The following is an 18,784-nucleotide window of genomic DNA, read 5'->3' as shown; positions in this document are numbered from 1 at the left end:
AAGAGAGGTTAGACTCTGCAGAGCCAGCAGTGTGTGTGTGTGTGTGTGTGTGTGTGTGTGTGTGTGTGTGTGTGTGTGTGTGTGTGTGTGTGTGTGTGTGTGTGTGTGTGTGTGTGTGTGTGTGTGTGTGTGTGTGTGTGTGTGTGTGCGCACGCGCACACCCATTTAAACAGCTGGGTGTTATCTTCCATGGATAAAATCATGATAAATTGTGTGTGTTCTCGAGGATCCTCCAGTGGGTGGACAACTCAAAACAAGAGCTGAAAAGACCACGTTACTGACATATAAAACTGCCAGCAAGTTTTATTAATCAAATGAGCATTTAAATACATTAATAAGCAAAAATCATTGTGTCTGCTGTGTTTTATAACATTTTGAGATAGTGTTGGACTGTTACGGTAATTGTTTTACAGTATTCTAAAATGGCACTGTTTATTATAATTGTTTCCCAGAGAACTTCTGGGAGGATGTGAATCCTCCACCTGAAAGCATCACAGTGAAGCTAATGGACACACTCTATTAGAGAGATATCTTCCAGGGTCTGTTAAAGAGGCCAGAAGGTGTCTTAATAAAGTTTTCCTGAACATGTGCAAATCTAATTTCAACATCCACGGAGTAAAAGTTGTTAAAGCTGATCTCTGACTTCTGCCACAAGCTCTACAGGTCTGTGTAACAAAGTTTTGAAATGTTATCCACATCATGGCACTGTTTTCAAGAAATATGCAGCAATTTCCAGCAGAATAACCTCTACAAAGTTAATTTTGTTTTCTTTTTTTTTATTTCAAACATGCCCAAAACCAAATATCAAACTCAACCAAAAATATCTCACCATGCAAACAGTGCACAAGTAACAGCAGAACAATATCATCTGGTTGCATGTCCGAAAAGGAGTGAGAAGAAATGTAACTTATTAAATCCCACGTTTTCTCTATGAATAATATATAATTTATTTGGCTTCCATTGATTTAACAAGCTTATGTTACATGTTAGAAATGATCTATTGTCAACTTTTAAGTTGACGTTGATCTTACATGTACTGCTGAAGCTAAATACAATGGATAATTCCTTAAAGGATGGGACACAAAAATAATACAATTATTATCCTTCTTCTTCTTATAATTATTATGATTATTATTATGATTATTATTATGATTATGATCATTACTATTATTATTATCCTTCTTATTCTTCTTCTTCTAATTATAATTGTTTTTTAATCAAATGTGTGGCACAAATAAACAATTTCCATTTACAATTTGACTCATGACAAGAAGTGTCAAAATCTATTTTCAAATTTCATTTCAGGGGCGTTAACTTCAAATCCCTGACAATGATGCTTTGAAATGACTGGATATGTGTTTCTTTACTGTAATAAATTGCCTTCCAGGTTGATATGAGTTCTGGCTTTCTTCACAAACACACTACAAAGAGGACTTTGAGAATACGAGCCGCACACATGTGAGCAAACAGCAGTGAGAGTAGCTCCTGGAAGTGGCAGATGGCTGTCATGGACTCAGAGACAGACACGGCGAGTCTCTCCATCCATCCATCATCTGGCACTCTGCCATGCCAATTAAAACAGCGGCGGGCACGCTGCCCTCCTCTGATGCTGGGTTCACAAACACAGAACCCGGGGGGAAATGGCTGTGTGTGTGATGATGACTATTTATGTTACACCCAGTCGTTCTGTACCTTAACTTGGCCGATGTAATTATAGATGGAACAAAGATAACACGCGCCACTGGCCTTTCTTCTCACTCATTTGGGGCTCATTCCATTTTCCATGTCTGCATTGCCTGCTGCTTTTGTTAAAGTTGGTCCAGATGTACGTATACAAGGAGTCCAAATCAGGATCTTAAATGCAGGTGTGAGGTCTTATATATATATATATATATAATTTTTAAAAAAAAGACAGTGATTCTCTGTGTGTGTAGGAAAGATAAGATATAAAACTGCTGTTTTGTTTTTTTTCTTCAGTCTGGGATCTAATTGCTGGTCTCACCCCATCCATTACAGTGGCAGTGAAATGGAGGTGAATTAGCATAAGTATAAAGCCAATGTCAAACACAAGATGGTGTTAACAGCAGGGGGCACACCCTTTTTTTCAATTGTATTGTGTCACTGGGGGCATCCATGTGTGTTTTTCTATTCTAGCAGAAGTGTGTGCTTGCATGAGTTAATATTCATGCACGTTTGTTTAATTTTCATGAAGGCGTCTGGTTTCTGCAGTCCGTGGCCGTGTCAAACAGTGCTGTCAAAATATTACACTGTTTGTGTTACAATGGGTCAAAATGGTTATTAAACATCAACTTTTAGTGGCAAAATGAGGTTTGGGGCTGCCAGAATAAAAAAAAGTTTCATGTGATGACTCATACACATTGTCGAGTGATAGAAACCATTCACTGCATATTGGCTGTTCAGTTACATAATAATAGTATTCAGTTACTCAATATGGCTTCCGGGGTGTTGTCTCCAACTCTGTGTTAACAAGGACAACTAAACTTTTCTGAAACCCTGAGAACTACACTTGCATAGGTATTTGTTCATTTGCACATGTCTGAGTAGATGGAGTAACAATGGAGGAATCCAGAGTCCTTGTGCTGCTCCAGATTTACTATAAAAGCATCTGGATCACATGTGGAGACTCATTTCTTATTCACACTAGAAAATGAAGGACAGTTTCATGGCCTTGATGTTAGAGAAGTGGATTTGGGATTGGAATAACATGGGTTTGAATCCCACACCTGACAGGTTACCATTGTGGGTCACCTGAGTATGACCCTTGACCCTCATGATCTGTGTGCACCGTGGCAGCCCACCACTCCTTGCACATGTGGATGGATTAAATTCAAAGAAGGATCAATACAATCTGCTGTCTTTTATAAAGGAGCTTGTGTGTGATTTGCTGCATCCCAAAAAAAACAGCACCAACTAGTGTCCTGACGTGAAATAACAGCATTGTCCGTGTTTCTGGTTTTTCTGTTGCCATCGGAATGCAAAACTTTTCTGGAACGAAAACTCAAATGGCGCCTCATTTCATTTTTGTTTGTCTGCCTGTTTACAGACAACAAAGTGAACCAGTGTGCAAGAAAACAAATCTTTGATCACAGCTTTTCTGTGAGCCTGTGAGTTTTCTGTGATTGCTGCACCACTGCACCCAGCTGACCCCCTGGTGAAGACAGCTACACACGGACAAGTCAACAATCCAATTCGGGGGAAACAGAGAGAAACAGACACTCACATTCACATCTATGAGCAATTTAGTCGTTAACCAACCTTAAATACAGAACACGCAAACTCTGCACAGAAAGGCAACAAGCCCAACCAAGACCAGAAAGTGGCAGACAGCGAACCACTACACCTCGAACTCGTCAGGTTAATAGCTGACTGTGACAGGCTGAATGTGTGAATGTGTTATTTTTCTCTGTGACAGTGTGACCTTTTCAAGGGGAACTTGTTTATTTGCTGCCATATGACAACATGACTTTACTTCGGCAAATCTAATTCAGAACAGCTTCCTGGTGGATTACATTGCACTGTGAACAAGATAATTCTACTGTTTACCTGTGCTCATCAAACAGTATGGAATAAGCCTTTTAAAATGATCCTCCAAATTATCGTACAATGATGTGCAGACCCACGGGAACACAACAATTCGGTGGCATCTTCTGTTAGCGGTTGTAGCTTTATTGGTAGAGTTGGCTGGTGTCCTGATCCCAAGGTGAGTTTTTTAATTTCCACTTCTGCCTGTGCATGTGTTTAAGTATCTTTGTGTGGGACAACAGAGCTTAAGTTTCTGCTCGACATTAGACAACCGCCGTCACCCCTCGCTGCATGACTGGGCGAATGTGACTGCTCACGAACAGTATAACAAAACAAAACGCACCATGTAAGTAAAGTTTAAGTTCAATTTTTTACACACACAGTGACAACATGGTGCTTCAAGAGGTCAAACGTCATACAGAATAAGTATGGTGCAGTCAAGTGTTCAGCCATTAAAGTGACTGACAGCCACAAAGTTCTAACACTACCAGTTATGGCTGATCTTAAACCATTCTGTCTTCCACTCCTCTTTTACATTCACTTCCATAATTTACTGTGATGTACATGGAGCTAATAAGATCAGAGGGGTGAACACTTGGTGGCTTTTTGCTGGAGGCGGCAGCCAATATAGGTCAGTGTCCTCAATAACAACTGACAATTCCACTTATGCATGGTTGCATATTAAGTGTCCTTAAACAGAGCTAATAAAATGCCTGCCCGTCTCTCACACACCCTCTCCCAGCTTCCTCCGCTGATGTCCTCCTGTCACTTCAAGAGTTCAGGGATCATTTTAGAAATTAATGTCATATTAATTAAGCTCGTAAAGCCCCGCGTGTCCTCTGTGACTGGATCTCTGTCTGTCCGTTAGGACGTGCCACTCTAAAGGGAACTTCTTTCGCCTGCCAATCATCTGCAGTTCTCCTTGTACTCTCCACTTCACCTCTTTTTCTTTATGTTGGCTACTTTTTCCACTGCTGGTGTCCAGGTCAATGTCACTTTGGAATATGCAAATCTACTCTGCCACCTTAAGTGTTGCACATGTTACTGACAATCAGTCTGATTAGTGCGTGATTAGTTTCTACTTTATTAAATAAAGAAATTACTTCACGAGTTACATCAATTAAAAAGAGAACTTATAACTTGGGAAAGTATCTCTTGTGTGTTAATGGTCCAACCAGACATCATTCATGTTGCTTCCTAGAGGACTGAGGCCCATTTTTATGTCGCGACAGAAAACTTTCAACGCGTTTTGGGGGTTAATTTACACTACAGCAGTGCTAGTGTAAAGCCAGTGCGGAAAATGCAACTTCTTTGAAAACACACTGACTCTTTCTCCATGTAAACTGGGAGAAAGGCAATTATTTTTTTTGAAACGTTGCTACTGCACATGTGCATCAGGTAGTAAGTAATGTTTCAATCAATGGACAGTAACAACAAGGGTGGACTCCACCTTGTCATGACTCCCAATCCATAGTCTTCTTGGAGTTGGTAGTTTTGTAGTTGAGTCGCCAGTAATAGCAATCCAACTTTGTCGTATGGCCATATGAATGTCTGCATTGTCGCTGAAAATGTCATGTAAAGTTCGTTCAGGTGTTCCTCCTTCAGGCAACAGGAGTTTAGAGAAATAGTAACAAAGTTGATCTTCACTGTAGACAATAGTTTATGGTAATGATAATGTTATATTGAGCATTGTATATTGTAGTATTTCACTCTTATACTATCTTATAAATATATTGTCTCACATTAGTATCACCTACAGTCCTTATAACGTCCAACAGTAGGTAAATTAAAGTAAAGGCTAAAAACACAATTGGAAGACAACCTTCTGTAAACAATCCAGGTTAGGCTCTCCGTTCATAGATATTATTAATGCAATTTGCATCTAAAATAGGTCTGTTCAAACTCAACCAGCAGAAGGAAAAAAAAAAAAAAAAGACATGAAAAGTAGCACAGTTCTGCGGGAAAACCTAAGACTTCAATACCCTGAAAGTGACACAGACAAGGACAGCAACTCTGCAACTGTTCACATAATTTTATAATGTCTTGTTCTATCTCTGAAAACCTCAGAGGGCCGAGATTTTATAGTGTTTTCAGTGAGAAACACTCTTCTCTTTATGGCTCATACTTCCTCTCACAGCGCTCAGAAATAAGTAAGAAAGAAGCAAACTGGACACAAAACTTTAGTGCTTGATTCAGGAGAATGGCAATAGAGCCCTATTTTACCAGGAAGTGTCGCTTACTATTGACTGTACAGCAGAAGAAATTCTATTCAGATGAAGGGGCGTGTGTATGTGTAAATGACCTGCTGCTGCTGAGCTACTGCTTGTATTTGCATAGGCTAATGAAGGTCAGGCTTATTTCGAGTGTGTTGGTCCAGAAAGAAACATAAGAACCTTTGACAACACATTCACACTGCACATCAGAGCTGAAGAAAGTACTTCATGATCGGGACTTACAACTTATTCTGAGACAAATGAGGGACCCAATGTTCCTGCAGAGCTCATGAAAATGTCGACGAAATTTAATCATAAGACAATGATAAAAATGTTCAACCTGATTATACGAATATATAAAATAGAAAATGTGAGGTTAACTGCACACAGGCAAAGGTCTTATCGTGCTAAATAACCACCAAAGATGTTTCCTTTTAGTCGGGAACCAAGTGGCAGATTGACCATTCAACCAGCAATCAATGTCACTGAAATACTACAAATGTAGAAGATTCACAAGTTTCAGCTTAAAAGTACAAACCAATATCTTCTCAATATTCACATCATATTCCAATGTTAATTCACAACAAAGGGAGATTAATAGATTGCTCAAAATATATGAAATATTAATGACACTCGTTATTAGTGGCAGCTGGAGATAATCTTTAAGTCTTCCATTTGTTTGTGCTTTCGGCAGTTTGTGTTCTTATACAGGTGGAGAGTGACTGGTGCAGACCAGTGCAGTGATGGATATCTGCATCGACCTACAAGGTAATTAACACACTATTGATTGTGGCTCACTGTCAGGAGAAAACTCACCAAGTGCACTATAATGGAAGGAATTTACAGGCAACATACACAAGATGGAATAGAGGAGGAGGAACAGAAGGAGGAGGAGGAAGGAGGCGGAATGGAGAGAGAAAGGTGGTGCAGATGTCCTGTAGGTTAATTACACGAGACGCTCAGCCCGACAATAAGGAGCAAGCTTTGCTGCAGGATATTAGGTGTGTGTGTGTGTGTGTGTGTGTGTGTGTGTGTGTGTGTGTGTGTGTGTGTGTGTGTGTGTGTGTGTGTGTGTGTGTGTGTGTGTGTGTGTGTGTGTGTGTGTGTGTGTGTGTGTTCCTATGTCAGCACGCAGCTGCATGTGTAATGACAAACCATGATGAGGTTCAGACTACAGAGACCACATCCACCTGTTCTTTACCACCCCCACCCTCCTGTCCAAGTGTGAGCGAACGCACACACACACACACACACACACACACACACACACACACACACACACACGCACACACACACACACACACACACACACACACACACACACACACAAGGCACCACGTGGGGCCGTTAAGAGTCTGTAGTGCTGATTTGCATCTTCTGCATAAAGTAACCGCAGACAGCAGCATGCTAATGTCACACAAACACAAGAGGTAGGCCTCTGCATGAAGAAAGAAAAACGCAGCTTGATTTTCACACACATAAACAAAACATGAGGTCTGACTGAGTGGAAGTGTCAGAAATTGGAAACTAACGAAGACAAAGCAAGAAAGGAAATAAAGCACTGAACAATAAGTGAACATCACGTTTAGTGTAAGGTTTTTACATTTTGATTCAAGCCCCCTCCATTAATGACATGAACACTGAGGTGTTTTGCCCATTTGCCATGAAAAAAGGCACCCGTTTTGCAATCCATGTGGCAAATAGCCCATCACAGTTCATTACAATAGTAATAAATTGTGTATGCAATGAGTCAACCATGTTTTACAACTTGTTACAGAAATCTATCATCTTTAATGTATACATTCATGTTACAAGAGAATTTTAATTGAGTTTTGCACTTTTACAAAGAAATATTATTGTTTCTTTCTCTGTAATTATCCAAATCTATTTGTATTTGACCTACACAAGCTGGGAGCAGTGGATTGCTGTGGTGCAGCTCCTGGGGATTTGATGGAGGTCTTGTGCATTTCTCAGGGACTCACAGTAGAAACCTGTCAGTAGGAGGATTTGAATCTGCAAACCTTTTGGATACAAGCTTCTGTCACCTCGAGGCCGCCACTGCTCCACAAAAGGGAAATGTATTCAGCAGATGATGTTTACCACAGCTTTCGGTTTAAATACATGAAATAGTGTTGGTTTTTTTGTTTATTTGACTTGTGGCATTATAAATTATCAGGTTTATAAAAGGGTTAAAAGCTTGTTTTTCACCTCCAATCTCTGTTCAATTCTCTCGTCTTATAACTTTTTGTAAGGCCTTTAAAAAGACCAAATATTAGATTAAAACTAATCTAAGGAAAATCCATGTCCCTGCAACACAGATTAACAATTAAAGCTGTTGGCCGAGACAGACTTTGAAGTGCAATGGCGGCCAGTCTTGTCTTTATGATTACTACTGAGAGTAGCCTGGCACAGTGTTCAGTGGTCCAACAGAGACCAATTCTCCACTCTGGTGTCGGAGTCTTTCTCTTCTCCTCCCTGTTTTTGGCAGCAGCAGCCGAATGCCCTAATAACTGCTCACTACAGCATCATAAGTCTTTAATCCCGGGATCTTTATAATCCTCTGAAGCAGATGCTGTAAAACTTGCGGTGCAGAGGCAGAGCAGTTAGCACGCAGTGTCTGTGCTGACACACTGCAGAGGAGCTTCATGCTATAAGCGGACAATGCATGGCCGCATCGTGACTCCAGACAAATTAATGGAGGCACATTAAACATCCCCCAGGTGGGTTTAGCATGCAGCAGACGTGCAAACGGACAACAGATCCATCTCCGGTTGTAATAGTTTTTAAACTAATGGATTCGCAGACAGGATCTCTGATCTCTTGAGTAGATGATAGATGGAGTCCAGCTGTTTTCATGCTGCTGAGCAAAGTGAACCTGAACAACCGCAAGACACACACATAGAGACATGGCTGGCAAACGCACGTCAGAGCAGTCATCACAGAGGGGGGGGTACTCTCACCAGTGGAGCTGATGGTACCCCTCCCATCAACCGGGGGTTTGTTTCCCTCTCTCATGTTACCCTGGCATCTGGTGTTAAACCAGCAGCGCTTCAACGTGAACATCAGGCCGACACAACAAAGTCATCTAAACTCCAGAGGAAGCAGGAGGAGGAACAAAAGTGACAGTGAGAGACAAAAGCAGAGCAGGAAAAAAAGAATCAAAAATAATGCACAGTCATTTTGAAAGAAGTTCATAGACATCAAGGTCAAATGCTGTGAGATCCAGGCAGGAAAAGGGGGGGGGGGCAACATGAAAATAGAGGAAGTGAGTGATGGAACGAGACGATGACGCAGGGTGCCATTTTTCCTGTTATCAACTTCCAGCCGATGCAGGTTTCCAGGGAATGGAGATGCAACAGAAGAAAGCAAAGAAAGCACTGCCTGTGGCAGCAATAACCCACGTCAAATGATATCATATCAGTGTGTGTGTGTGTGTGTGTGTGTGTGTGTGTGTGCGTGCGTGCGTGCGTGCGTGCGTGCGTGTGTGTGTGTGGGAGCACTTTTGCGAGGCTGTTTTATGACAAGCTCAGCAGCTCTGACAACCCCTTGACATCTTTCAATACTCCTTTCACTGTGTAAGAGTTATGTCTACAGATGTAACCTGAATATCACGTCTCACAGCACGTTTTGTGTTCTCCGGAACATTTCTTCCAAACTACACTTCATCTCACTAGAGATGTTTTCTCAGACTCCTCTACTGTTTTATTTAACACTGAAGGCAGTGCTCAGGTGCAAAAAGAGAAAGGCAGGAAGGAGGTAGAGAGAGACAGAGACAAAGGGATGGATGGACACACAGCGCGAGAGAGAGAGAGAGAGAGAGGTGAATTTTACTCCCACTGCATTGACAATATAATTTGTCATTATTACGACAACAGTAAAGAAACAGTCATATGGATTCAGTTAAGGAAAGAGGGAATTGTACAGGAGGAGCACAACATCCCCGCCAGTGATAAATGAATAATACATTATCCCCATTTGAACAGGTTGTCTCTACTTCAAGCTCATCCTTTAAATTGTGAAGTTACTTTTGGGTGGAATCTTGCCTGCAGCAGCAATAAGCAACACAACACACTGCCTTCGACAGATCGAAAGCCTCACTTCTGAATTGTTTCCTTCAAGCTCACGACAAATCCGAGCAGATAAATGGCCGTGATGCTTCCATTACTGGCCAATGGATCCACATTTTTCATCTTAATGAAACATGCTCCACAGAGTCCAAACTAAATATTTAATGGGCTCTCGCTACGACCTTGAAACCCTCAAACAAAGACAAAGGGACACTCTTTCTTTCATAATTTTTTTCAAAAAGTCTTCTCTTTGATGTGTGGCTGTTCTCTTCTCAGAGAAAGCAAAAACCATAAGCACAATGGCTTTTTAAAGGACTTCATCTGCCAGAGAGGAGTCGAGGATTCAGGAAAAGTTATGCCACTCCGGACACCAGGATTTTAGCACCAATTTCACTGCTTCTCCAGGAAACTGCTCTCAGGGAGCTGCAGTTGAACGCTTGGTTGGCCAATACCATGTAAAACTTCTGGCAAAGAGGCAGCGTGTCACACAGAGAGGAGTCAGAGTCCAAGTGTGGAAAGGAATAAGCCATTTCAATGCCTATAGCGCGAAGGCTAATGAGGCTCAGAGAGAGCAGCGCCCATGAAGTGAGGTCAGCCATTTTATTACTTCTCTCCACGGGGGTGCTGGGATGAATGGTACAATCCACTGCTCCTCCACACTGAGTCCCTCAGCCAGCCTCTAATATGCTGTGGAGTTAACAGTGTTCTCCCAGGTGTAAATTATTCCAAGATTAGATGGTAAGAATAAAAAGCCTCCGCAGGTAGATGGTTGGAGGCTGATAAAGCCGCTCTCTCTATCTGTGTGTCCCCTACTGCCACCATTAACCACTCCACGTGTGCAGTGGAGACACTGGCTGTGAAACACAGAGGTGCGTGTGTATCACAGTCGAGTCAAAGTGTAAGTGAATGTTGGAGTGAGTAAATGTGTGCCATTGTGCATGACTGAACCCGAGTACCTGCTGCGTTGGCAGCCAACACTGTGCTGGCACCAGTCCAAGGGGAGGTGAGCCGGTCATGCATGGGTTTGTGCAAATGTGCACGCTGGCAGGATGCAAGTTTCTGATGTATCGATACCGAGCCGTATGAAGAGGACAAAAACAGCCCTTTCAGTGCAACTTGTTAACAGCTGGCGGGTCGGAGCGTGAGCGAGACAAAACAACAGATCAATTTTTCATTCAGCGAGCGGGGCAGAGGAAGGGAGGCTCCGAAACACAAAATAACAGTGGAACTGCGATGAGGAAAGCGCTTGAATGGAAACAAAAACATCATCTTCCTTTCCATCGTGTTGCTCTCTCTCGTCCATAAATCCCACAGCCTGTAATATGGAGACTTTCTGGGATGTGGCGAACAGACTATACTCACAGAGCAGGTTTTTCACTGCTTTATTACCCTCAAAGCACTTTACACTACCACTAACATTCACACAATTACACACAGATGGCTTCCGAGGTGCTATGTAACAGTAGTAACTTTGGGCTCAGAGGTCCCCCCCCCCAAGAACAGGTTGGCACATTTATCAGCAGTGATGTAGATCCAACTACCAACCTCGGAATAGAAGGACACCCTGTAAACCTGAACCGCACCCGACTGAGGTTATTAACTTATACTCACAGCAATCAGGATCTGCGTGCTGCTGTGCATGACCTCGATGTACTGGTAGTCCATGAGGCAGCCCATGACGGTGATGTAGGAGTGACTCTCTGTGGTGCGGACCCCCGGAGCCTGAGGCATCTCCCTCCTCACACAGCCGGGCCCGTGCTCGCTCCACCAGGAGTGATGGGCCGAGATGTTGAACGTCAGCAGGTCGCTGTCCTGCAAGATGCAGAAAAGAAAGACACCATTAATAATCAAACAGCAACAACATCTCATTTATATGACGTCGTTTTTGAGTTTCAAATAGATTTCATACAACTTTCGGATGACGAGCAGACGATCTGATTGATGGAAAATCCATCCATCGATAAAACTTCTATACTGCGTCATCCGACCTTATAGTCACAGGACCTGGAGCCAGCTCAGGTGAAGGAAGATTTCACCCCTGACTTCACAAGGCAAACGCACTCACATTCACACCTCCACACTTTACAGACCACAACTGATCTCGAATGTAGCATTTTGGACTGTGAGAGGTAAGCAGGGAAAACATGCAAACATTACATAGAAATCCATGTAAATCGGAAGTCAAACTAAGAAATTATTGCTTTGAGGCCAGAAGCTACTGCGCCGCCGTGCAAGATTTTGAGTGACAAGGAGCATAACTGTGAAAACTTACAGCCAAAGTTGCCTCATCCATGCTGGCACCCACAGCTAAAGATGTACCATGGTTTCTCAAAGTGTGAACAATATGCCAGGAGTTGGCAGGTGATTAATTCTGAGGAAATTTTGTCATCTGGCGTGATGGTAGAAAGACGATTCAACCAACTTGAGGCATTAAGGTTTTGGAATCAGGAAACTGTATAAATGTAAGAGAAATATTTAACAAAAATCCCACATGCCAACCTCAGAGTGGCTGCAGAGTTAAACTCAGAGAGTAATTAGGATGCATACTGGATAAAGGCCTCCAACATATAAGCATTCTGCACCATGCCCAGCATCAAGGCCCACAACATCTTAGTATTTATGCATGGAGCCCTGCAGAAGTGAAACAACAAACACTGTCACCAGTGTCATGGTGTCAGCGTCAATAAAAAAAAAAGAAAAATCACATTGTCTTATATAAGCACAAACAGCAGCTATTATTTCAGATTCAGCATTTTATAGATTTCTGTGGTGTTTAAACTGTGAAGAAACTACAAATTTAATTGAATCAGATACATACGCGCCTCCTCAAAACACTGCACTAATTGCTTCAGGTGATTTGCAGACTTCACAGTCAACGTTGAATAAATAAAATCTGAGTTAAGTTCCTGTCTGACATTTTTTAGGTGTGTTTTTTTTTTTTTCTTCTGCTGCAGGCGCTACAAATGAAATGTCATTAGTTTATATTGTTTTGGGCTGAAGGCAGAAATCTCAAGAGAGAGATATCTGGAAATAAGGGAAGACAAAATAATAATAAAAAAAAAAAACCTTTTGGATTTGAACAAAACATTTGTTGAATGTATTATTAATAGTGGAAAAAACGATCAGGATGAATTTAAAACAGAAGCACAGATCCGGGGAGTCTGGGAATCCCATCCAATCCAATAAAACTTCCGATTCGGAGTGAATTTGGACCTATTCTTCCATCTACTGCCACTTCACATCCTCCATTATGTACATTGAAGAAATTAAGCATCAAATATGTATATTTATGTGCAACTCTGGCAAACTACGGCGGTGTTCAATTTGCTCACAACCACATGAGCCCACCCACACAGACACTCACGCCAATCAATACCCCAATAGAGCAATCTACCCCTGCATCTGCCCCTTAGTGACAAGACATGCATTATTAAAAGAGCCGAGTGCTGTCAGGAAATATCTCTAATTCCAATCAACGCGCAGTCGCATCAGCAACACATAGATGAAAACACTGTCAGTGGCTCACAACAACAGATCTGTGCAGACAGATTGACGCCCTGGACAGTATATCAACATTTGATCGCCTGCCCTTGTTCGCCATCTTTCTGTCACTTTCTCTCACGTGGCCACAAAAACACGGGTGGCTGAAGGTCAACAGGTAGGACCGTGAAGACTAATGACTTGACAGATGCAACTGATTGATCCTCCGAGCTGAGGAAACCGTCTCTATCCAGGCTGCGTCCCCACTCATGGCTGCAGTGCGTCAGCAGTCGATACTGAAGAGGCTTTTGGCAACTTACTGTCAGGACTGTGTTTGTTCTGCTCCCAGCCAGCCCAAAGCACACATCCTGTCATATCATAGATTCAAGGTTAGTCTACTCACTGCAAACTCTTTTCTTTGACAAAATTCAATACTTATTGAAAGGAAATCCAGTTTGTGTACTCCAGAGAGACACATATATGATGCTAAACATCAATAACTACAATCTAGTTTTCAAGGATTTTAAGTTTCCAAAATACAGTAATTGTATTTGTGTGCTTACACAGGGGAGGAAATCTGAGCGTCTCAGTGGATAATGAAGACTTTACTGATTGATGAGACTTCACTTCATTTCACATAGATGTGCACGTGTAGTGGTTGTGTATTGATCACACTTTAACGAGCACCTGAAAGCATCACTCAAAGCCGTCACCTATGAAGCAGCATTTTAACTTTATGGCTTATTATTTTCAGAAATACATTTCCTAAAATTGTATTTCTGAAGACCGCATTTAAGCCGGTGCAAGGTTGAGTTTGCGCTCTGGGCAGCTGCAAATGTTTATGTTTTTGTGTCAAATATACTTAAAATCTTATGTTTGTATGTTAAATATACTTAATAATCCTTCAGAATGTGTCAAATATACTTTGAAATCCAATCCTTCAAATCAATAATGCTGAAAAAAATAGTCGTGGATGAGTTGTCCAGGTTCAAAGTTTCATAGACGAGTTGTCGGTTCACTGTGCAAACCACCACTTCAGTCCCAGGCGGCATTTTCTTAGTCAATGGCCGTTTTTTTTTTAATTTCCACTGCCACCTATGATCATGTTAACTTCTTTCTTGTTTCTGGGAACGTTATACTCTGGGTCATTGTTTTATTAAATTGTGCTTGTTGGATATGTTTGCTAGGTCAGTTAGAATGAAGATTTAGCAGGTATTTACAGGTTTTTTTCCCCCACTTTTTTAACTCAGGGAACTTGGTAGGGATGTCCCAGACTCAGAGTCTTCATGTCTGCAGCGACTGTGTGCAGAGAGAGTGAATCAATGAATGAATGACCACAGACTGTTTAAAACAGAGGTGTGTGCATGTCAGCAGGGGGTCCGTCTGTCAGTCTGTCCTGCACCGTGGGGGAGGGGATAAGGGATCAATAGGAGGTGACAGAGCATGTGGCATATGCCTCTGACAACCTGCCCTCACACACACGCGCACACACACACACACACACACGCACAGTCCAGGCCTGTCAACATCGGTCAGCCACACAGAATTAGCTGACTGCGTGTTATGATGAAAATGTGTTGAGGACTTCCCAGAAAGCTGTGTGTCAAGTTTGGTCGTGCATGTCTGTCTGGGGTGTGGGTGCATGTGTGTGCGCTCCATTAGCCAGCTCTCCTCCTGGCCACCATATGCAGAGCTGGAAGCCCAGGCTGGCTCCATCTGTCGGGTTAATGCCCAGCCTCAGCCCCGAGCAGCTGGCCCCTACAAGCCTCATTATTCTATCAGAAACACACACACACACACACATGCTCAGAGTGGACGCACAGACATAAGCGGTGACTGACAGACACACTTGATGGAGCCAAGGACTATCACACAATGACAAAGTCACCGTGCCCGGGAAGGTGTTTGAGAAACTCATTTTGGCTGTCGGAGCAGGTGTAAGATGAACGTGGCCTACATGAATACATTATTGTCAACGTTCAGGAAAGCAACTGGGCCAGAGAACTGCCAATGAGGAGGAGAGGAGAGTTGAGGGGAGATATACTCTGATATGGAAAATGGAAATATTTGAATAACAGCATCATGTAGCATCTTTTCCCCCAGGCGCTCGCTGTCCTTTGAGATGGCCTCGAGCTCCTCCACATCCCGAACTTCACTTGTAAAGAATGTGTATAGAAATGATACTGATGGAAGAAGTAATGGTGAAGACGCAGTGAAGAAAGAAAAATGTTGGCAGAAGGAGAGAGAGAAGATAAATCTACTGATTCCAGGGAAGACACAACACAAACCCTCGCTTTTGTCTGGTTGAACAGGCATATGATCTACTTGTTTACCTATTACATATATATATTTCTACTTGAAACTCAGTAAGGAGGTAACTCTACCCCACAGGTCCAGGGAAATGTAGCAAGCAAACATTTAAAAACATGCACACTCCGGCCGGGTTTTTATTCCCCATGTGTTCATTTCCTGCAGATTACTCTAAGCAAACACACACACAGACTTGTGGGTCTATCTTTGAAGAGCCTTTCAAATGACAAACACACTCCCCAGACTCTCACTCTAACCTTTACTTTCCCAACTTGTTTGACCTGAACCCCAATATAACCTCAACCAAACTGTGACCTTTGCAGTAAAATAGTCTGCAGTGATTGGATTAACTGCCTCCTGATGACAATGTTTGTTGCATTTTGTTCTCTGTCTCTGTCTCTGTCCTCTTTTTCTCTCTGTAAATCTGGTGCTGCAGAAAATCTCCCTCTCTATAGCTCTGGTTCTAAAGCTTAGGGGGTTATACCTAATAGTTCAATGCTGTATTCAAACTATGCTGCCAATATCACACATTCATTACACACTGCAGGCCTTGAGGTTTTTGGTGCAAGCGGAAAGAACCTAATGGTAGTGCATCATATCTAATTAGAGCTCAAATATACATTCAGAGTCAATGAAGCTCAGGAAACTTAAGCTACTCCTTTATATTTTACCCTTAAAGTTTGTATTTTACAGTGTGGTGTAGTGAGAACGCAACCCTGGGATGAGATTAGACAATAGATTAAACATTTACAGGCGAAAGAAATACTCAGCTCAGGTTTTTTTGTGGAGGGGGAAAAGGAAGAATAATGTGCTTTATCTACCTTAATCTGTCCCTGCTCTGCTAAGAACTAGATATGTTCTTATTCCTTCCCATTCTGCTTGTAAGGTGTAGCTAGAGAGAAGATGGTTTGCAGTGAAAACGGTTCACACGGGAATAAAATATTTTAGGTATCACAAAATAGTAAAAGAAAAAAAGAAAATTACTGAAAGTGAAGGTGTGCAAACTGCTACAAGCCAGACACGTCTGTAAAGCAGAGAGTTGCTCTCTTTAGTTTAATGTGGCTGCTGAGAATAAAACAAGTGCCGTAGATCCACACCCATCACATCCTGTGACCATTAGCCCTCTGCAGCCTACTCCATCTTGTCTTATCAACACCATCAACACCAGATGCAGCCATTAAACAGCTGAACACATGCAAAACGAGTCAATGAAGGGAAAAAGAAAAGTGAGATTGTCTGCATACCAGACTACAGCTGCAAAACTATTTAGCATCCTGAAAAATTATAAAACTTGTATGCTTAGCAGGTCTTCGTGAGACTAATATTGGCATAGTAATTGAACAAGTAGACATTTATGCTGTTGTTAAATGTGAATAATGGTCAGTTTTTCATATTCAAAATGTTAGTTGATGTCATATCATGAGACATTACTATAGATTTGATTATGTCAGGTTTTTGAGCAGTAACAAAAGTTAAAATATGAAATTAGCAAGAACACCACTTATCCATCCATCTATCTTCTGTAATTGCTCTGTTTAAATTGAGGGCGCAGGACACTGAAGCCTCATCCAGCTGACAGTTGGTAAACATTATCTAGTATGTAACACAATCAGACATACACTCGATGAGCAGCTTAGAGGAATAATTTACCCCAACATACATGAGTCTGTATCATGGGAGGAAGGCGGAATGCAATGAAAAAAAAAATCCTGCATGCATAGGTAGAATATGCAGACATGCATATTAGTTGTCCACATGAGTTTATTAGATACAGAGCACAAAATTGGAACATTCCCTTGAACTTAAGTGCAGGCCGGTCTAATGAGAACCAGAGACACCCACAGTGTTGGTGGTACAGTTATTGGACAAAGGATTCAAACTCAGGCTTTACTCTCCACAACCTTAGAAAGAGACAGAACATCCATCGCAGTACAAAGCCACTTGAGTCAGCAGATGCACGGCGAGCGATTCATAACAGCAGACGAAAACTTCTCACCTTTGACAGACCTCCTACGTCCAGGTAGAAACAGATGACGAAGACGTTCCAGGCTACCCAGAGAGCGGCCCACACTGTGTACTGAAGGGCAAACACACAGATTAGCTGCATGGAAACCTCTACAAAACACGACATCTACAGTGATTAAAAAGCCACAGTTGGTGAATAAGGTCCCAAAGTAAAGACAGTGGCTTCCACCCCCGCATGCCAACATTCACACAACATTCACACAAATACATTTGTATGTAAGACTTCGCTTTTTAAAAGCCGTCGTTAAGTTGAGGAAGTTTATTTTTGCCCTGAGGGAGCTGCAGGTTTGTAAACGTCTGAGGCCGAATGAAGTTCACGACTCCGCCGTTTATAAAATTGTACAGTCAGACAGCTGTTGACAGATGCAGAGGGGTAGTCAGAGGGAGTCAGTGACACTCGTCTGAGGCAAGGTTGTGAAATCCTCTGACTCACAATGACCTGTGTGTTTAAAATGTCAGACAAAGAAGAGCGGTGAAAGCATACAAGTTGTATCATGAAAGTTCTTCGCTTGACGTCTGTTTTCTACTCGACATGTAACAATTGCTCTACTTCCCTTCCCTCCTCTCCTCTCCTCCCTTTGCTTCCTGCTTCCTGTTTCCACATCTTATCCTCGGCGGCTCCTGTTTATCCTTCTTTATCTCCCTCGTCTCTCTTTATTTACTCACATCTATCTTGCTCTCTTTACCTCTTTCGCGCTCCCCCAATCTTTTCCTGTCATTAGCATTACCATCTGTGCCTCCGCTAATGCCGCTCTAAAATAGCTTTTAATGCCTCAGATGAGCGTTATGGTGTCAAATAAAAACTGAAATGAGTTAAAGCACCTTTACAGAGCCTCTTAGTGGGACTTTTTAACTGAGTGGAGAACAACAGGCAGCACATGCTTTGCATTGTGCTTGAAAGAATGACCTTCTCTGTCCAAAAACCTGAAGCCAAATATAAATCTGATGAGCTTCTTAGCCCCCCCCCCCCCCCCCCCCCCCCCAACATCCCACCCCTTTTAATTAGGCCTAATTACCAAGGGATTAGAGTGATTTGAGGGTGTCGCACAATGCACAAAAGAGTGCGGCACAGTTTTGCAATGAGAAAGGCAACAACATGTTTGATCTACAATATATGAGAGCTAATGCAAACTGATGTGACACTCC

The 18,784-nt window shown here is 42.2% G+C and overlaps 1 protein-coding gene across 2 annotated transcripts in view; it reads right to left on the bottom strand.

The window, feature by feature from the left end:
- nkain4 (sodium/potassium transporting ATPase interacting 4) overlaps positions 1-18,784 on the bottom strand; it is a 45,821-nt gene that overhangs the window by 11,120 nt on the left and 15,917 nt on the right. For both annotated transcript variants that reach the window (XM_080496688.1, XM_080496689.1), the window contains exons 3-4: positions 17,610-17,690; positions 11,435-11,635 (exon numbers count right to left, since the gene is read on the bottom strand). In XM_080496688.1, the coding sequence (XP_080352814.1) occupies positions 11,435-11,635; positions 17,610-17,690 (282 nt within the window). The remainder of the gene's footprint in view (positions 1-11,434; positions 11,636-17,609; positions 17,691-18,784) is intronic.

Source organism: Blennius ocellaris (assembly GCF_963422515.1).
Source record: "Blennius ocellaris genome assembly, chromosome: 5".
NCBI classification, from domain to species: Eukaryota; Metazoa; Chordata; class Actinopteri; order Blenniiformes; family Blenniidae; genus Blennius; species Blennius ocellaris.
The sequence above is the reverse complement of the archived record's forward strand: the minus strand, read 5'-3'. Positions and strand labels throughout refer to the sequence as shown.